We start from the raw sequence: 4,611 nt of genomic DNA, 5'->3' as shown, positions 1-4,611 counted from the left end.
TAATTTAATTGATATTTATATTAAGTAGAGTTCCCCATGAATTTAAACAGTTTCATTGTGAATATTCGAGTCATGATAAAAAATAATTTGAACCAAGATTAATATGAATTGAAATATCTCATATTTGAAATAACTTTATAGTGTATCAAACAATCGATTTTAATTCAAATTTGAAAACTCGACCAATTTAATTTAAATCTCAAAACTCGGTGTAATTATTTAAATTAAATTATGATTGAAATGACTCAGTTCATCATTAATTTAAACTTAAATTAACTCAAATACGCAATAACATTTTATAGTTTAAGTTTTAAAACTTAACCAAATTAATTTCAATTTAAATTCGATCCAATTTAATTATTGTTTGATATACAATGTGTTATGCTTTATGTCCAAATTACACATTAACTCGACTAAGTTAATTTAAATTTTGTTTGATTAATATTATTTTTGTGTGGCCTCACTTTTGGCCTAAGTGAGTATGTAAAACATAATAAAAAGACAAAAAGAACAAAAAAATGAACGTACAGTGCCTTTCTAAGCTTCCGTTCCGCAACTTGTGCGCCTTAGGCATGACTTATTGCGCTTCATTGAAATCGCCTTGCCTAGACCAATTAGGCTCTTCATTCTCACCTTGCCTCGCCTTAGTGTCTAGGCGCACCTTAGATGTGCCTTTTTAAACTTTGTTACAATATATGAGCAATTACCTTTGCAATACACCCCCACACTTTCAAGTAATTTGTTCAACTGATATTTTGATATAACAACTTAAAGGCAAAATAATTTTAGACTTGATTGAATTTTTTCAAAGTTTAAAAAATAATCCAAAGTCGAATCTGAACACAAAACAATTTTATGGCTAAGTAATATTGACATTGTTCTTACAGTATGATACTACATGAACAATATCGATATTGTTCAAGTGGTACCAATACCAAAGGTAAGAGAAGTATAGATACTCTCTTGGTAGTATTGATACTACCTAGTATTTTCCAAAATGTTCAAATTCTAGAATGCAAAATTGGTATTGATACCCGAGGGGTACCGATACTACTTTAATAGTGGTATCGATACCATGAAACCCTAGTATCAATATTGATCGAGTTCAATGAACTTTAACGATTATTTTATTTAATTATTACAAAGGCAATATCGATACTCCTAGCCCAAGTACTGATACTCCCTATTTTGGGGAGTTTTATTTTTGTATAAAATTAATCCCCAACGGCTCCAAAACATCCCCAACGGTTAGAAACGGTCATAAAATCATTCCAACATATAAAAAAAGTTTATGAAACTTGACGAAGGTTACAACACCTATCTAAGCAATAGAGATCAAGAGAAGAGCTCTTTCACTCTTTATTTTCCCTTTTCTATTGTACATAAGTATTTAAGCTCGTTAAAAATCTTTTATTTGTTTTCTTGTGAGCTTAATTCTTGTAAACATCTACATTGTGAGGTTTTTCTTATTTACATCCTTTATTTTTTTTGTAAAAAGGGGTGGTTCTATCTTAGCATTTGAAAAGATAGAGATTTTGTAAAGGTTACTCTTGAGCCTAGAAAAAGAAAGAATAAATTCGTGAATTTGTTAGAAAATCCTTTGTGTGGAGATAAGGTAGTGGATGTAGTCTTGGCTTAAAAGTTGAACCCTTATAAATCTTTATGCAATTTTTTCTATCCTTTCTCTTTCATACCCAAAATATTTCAAAAGGGCAATTCACCCCCTCTTGGAAACTTCTTTTGTTGATCTCTTAGCTTTAACAATCTTAAAATTCGGTATCAGATCTAGACTCATTAAAAGGTTTAACAACCTTGAGACAATCCTTAAAGAAGATCTATCAATTTCAGATGCAATCGAGAAGATGACTTTGACCTCCGGCTCATATTACATCGAGGACTCTCACTCTATCACAAGGCCTCCCTACTTCAATGGTGTCAACTACTCCTATTAAAAGAATATGATGGTATTGTTCATTCAAGCTATCGACATTTCATTTTAGGATGCCATCACCGATAGTTCTCCTTCCCCTTCATGAAATCAATTGGTGTGGACAAATGAAGATATGAAACTATCCCAACTCAATGTCAAAGACATGCACTTTCTCTTTTTTTCTCTTGGCCTAGACGAACATAGTATAGTATCTTCATGCTTTGATGCTAAAGATATTTGGGACAAGTTGGAAGTGACCCATGAAGGAAACAACCAAGTGAAGAAGTCAAAGATTGGCATTCTTATTCTCAACTACGAGAACATCAAGAAGAAGCCCGATGAAGATATAAAAACAATGTATGTTTGGTTTACTTCCATCATCAACGAGCTTAAGATTTTTGGGAAATCTTATCCCAATGAAGAAGTAGTGAGAAAGATACTTTATTCCTTACCAATGTCTTGGGAAGGAAAAGTAACCGCCATTGAAAAAGCCAAGAATTTTGAGTTGTTCACTCTTGATGAGCTAATTGATTCTCTACTCACCCATAATATAATACTCAAAAGGAATCAAGAAGAAAAAGAACAAGAAAAAGAATGAGGCATGAGTTCCTTTAATTCCACCACTAAAAGTAATCAAGACTCAAGTGAAGAGGTGGATGAAGATGAAGAAGAAGAGGTGGCCAAGCTCTTCAAAAGGTTCAAAAGATTCATGACTTTCAAGGAAGTGAAGCATGAATCAAGCAAGAAGAGGGGTCCCCTGGTGTGCTTCAAATGTCAAAGAACGAGGCATGTCAAGTATGATTGTCCCCTCTTAAAGAAGAATGGATCGAGTAAGAAGAAGGCATTTTTAGCGACTTGGAGTGATGAAGATGACTCCAATGATTAATATGAAGTATTCAATCTATGCCTCATGGCCATCGAAGAAGATTCAATGGTAACTTCTAACTCTAGTAAATTAAATTCTTATTCTTTTAACGAGTTACAACTTGCCTATGATGAATTGTATTTGGAATTTGAGACCATGAATATAAAATATAAGAAATTGATTTCTAAATTCAAAAATGAAAATGATTTTATTTTGAAAGCCAAATTAGATTTTGAAAAACAAAATAAAATTTTGAAAAATGATTTAAAGCTTTTAAAAATCAAAATTGAAGATTTAGAAAAACAAAATCTTGATTTGAGAGTTAAGCTTGAATGCTTAACAAAAGAAAAAGAAATCATTTCTAAAAATGATTCATCTATTTTAAAAACGAAAAAATGGTCACATTGCCATTTTCATGATCACAATGTGCATACTTGTCCTATAAAGAAAAGAAAATCTTTTAAAATTAGACAAGTATGAGTTCATAAGGGAATTAGAGACATTGATACTAACCCTCTAGGACCCAAAACAATTTGGGTATCAAAATCCAAATGAATGTCTCTTGTTGGTGTGTTGGAGCAATGTTGATAAATATAAATAATTGCAAATGCTCTAGTCACACAAAAGAATGATGGGTAACCTCTAACTTTAATTGGTTGCCTATTGATTTTTATGCATGCATGAGTAATATTGAGCATGAATGATTAAATGTTGTTTGTTATCTCATGTATATTGAAAATATGTTATGATGAACATTTTTTAAGTTGAGTGTTTTTATAAAATTTTAGTTCATCATAATGTTTGTTTTTGGTTAAGTTGTATTTTTTGAATGTTTAAATTATGTTTAAATTTTTTTCTTGACCTTAAATTTTGAATGTTTATGCATGTATTCTTTATTTCTTATGATATCTCTCTAAAAATTGATATCTATGTTAAATGCTTAACATTTTGGAATGCTTTATGCTTATGAGTAAAAATGCCTCATTCACTGATAATGCATGTAGTATGTTTGACTTCTATTTATTGAATTTCATATGCTACTAATGTGTTTTCTTTCTTATCTTATTGAAATTCAATATTCTTTTAAGTGTTAAACCTTTGCGTCAAAGGTTTTTATGGAATGCTTTTATTGGGGGGCTTTGATTTTTCAAATGATTTTATGCTAAATGTTTACTTACTCTCCATTGTGATTTTGAACCTTAAAGTTTGAAATATATTTGATATAAAAAAAGGGAATAAGTATAGGTTTGAAAAATTCAATTTCAAAGATGAAAAAGGAGAGCTTAAACATTTTCCAAAATATTTCTCTTTTTCATGAAATGTTTTATTAAGGTGGAGTTTTGTAAAAAAAACATTTTTCAAATGTTTTGTTATATCAAAATAGGAGATATTGTTGAACCTATATTTTGATATAACAACCTAAGGGAAAAAAGATTTTGGACTTGATTGAATTTGTTCAAAGTTTTCAAAAATAATTAAAAGTCCATTAAACTAGAATTTGAACACAAAACAGTTTTTTGGGTAAGTAGTACCGATATTGTTTTTATAGTATCAATATTGTTCATGTGGTACCGATACCAAACGTAAGATAAGTATCGATACTCTCCTGGTAGTATCGATACTACCTGTTGTTTTTCAAAATGTTTAAATTCCAGACTGCGAAATTAGTACCGATACTCAAGGGGTACTTTACATAGTACCGATACTACTTTACATAGTGGTATCGATGCTATAAAACCCTAGTATCGATACTGGTCTAGCCCAACAGTCTTTAACGGCTAGTTTATTTAAATATTACAATGATAGACTAATACTC

General features: G+C 30.5%; 1 protein-coding gene across 1 annotated transcript; it reads left to right on the top strand.

Annotated features, from left to right (window-relative positions):
* The first annotated feature begins 2,063 nt into the window (after positions 1 to 2,063).
* On the top strand, positions 2,064 to 2,528 carry LOC120189891. Its single transcript, XM_039193036.1, has one exon. The coding sequence runs from the start codon at positions 2,064 to 2,066 to the stop codon at positions 2,526 to 2,528; it is 465 nt and encodes a 154-aa protein (XP_039048967.1).
* Positions 2,529 to 4,611: the final 2,083 nt, after the last annotated feature.

Source organism: Hibiscus syriacus, unplaced genomic scaffold (assembly GCF_006381635.1).
Source record: "Hibiscus syriacus cultivar Baekdansim isolate YM2019G1 unplaced genomic scaffold, ASM638163v2 tig00116960_pilon, whole genome shotgun sequence".
NCBI classification, from domain to species: domain Eukaryota; kingdom Viridiplantae; phylum Streptophyta; class Magnoliopsida; order Malvales; family Malvaceae; genus Hibiscus; species Hibiscus syriacus.
The sequence above is the reverse complement of the archived record's forward strand: the minus strand, read 5'-3'. Positions and strand labels throughout refer to the sequence as shown.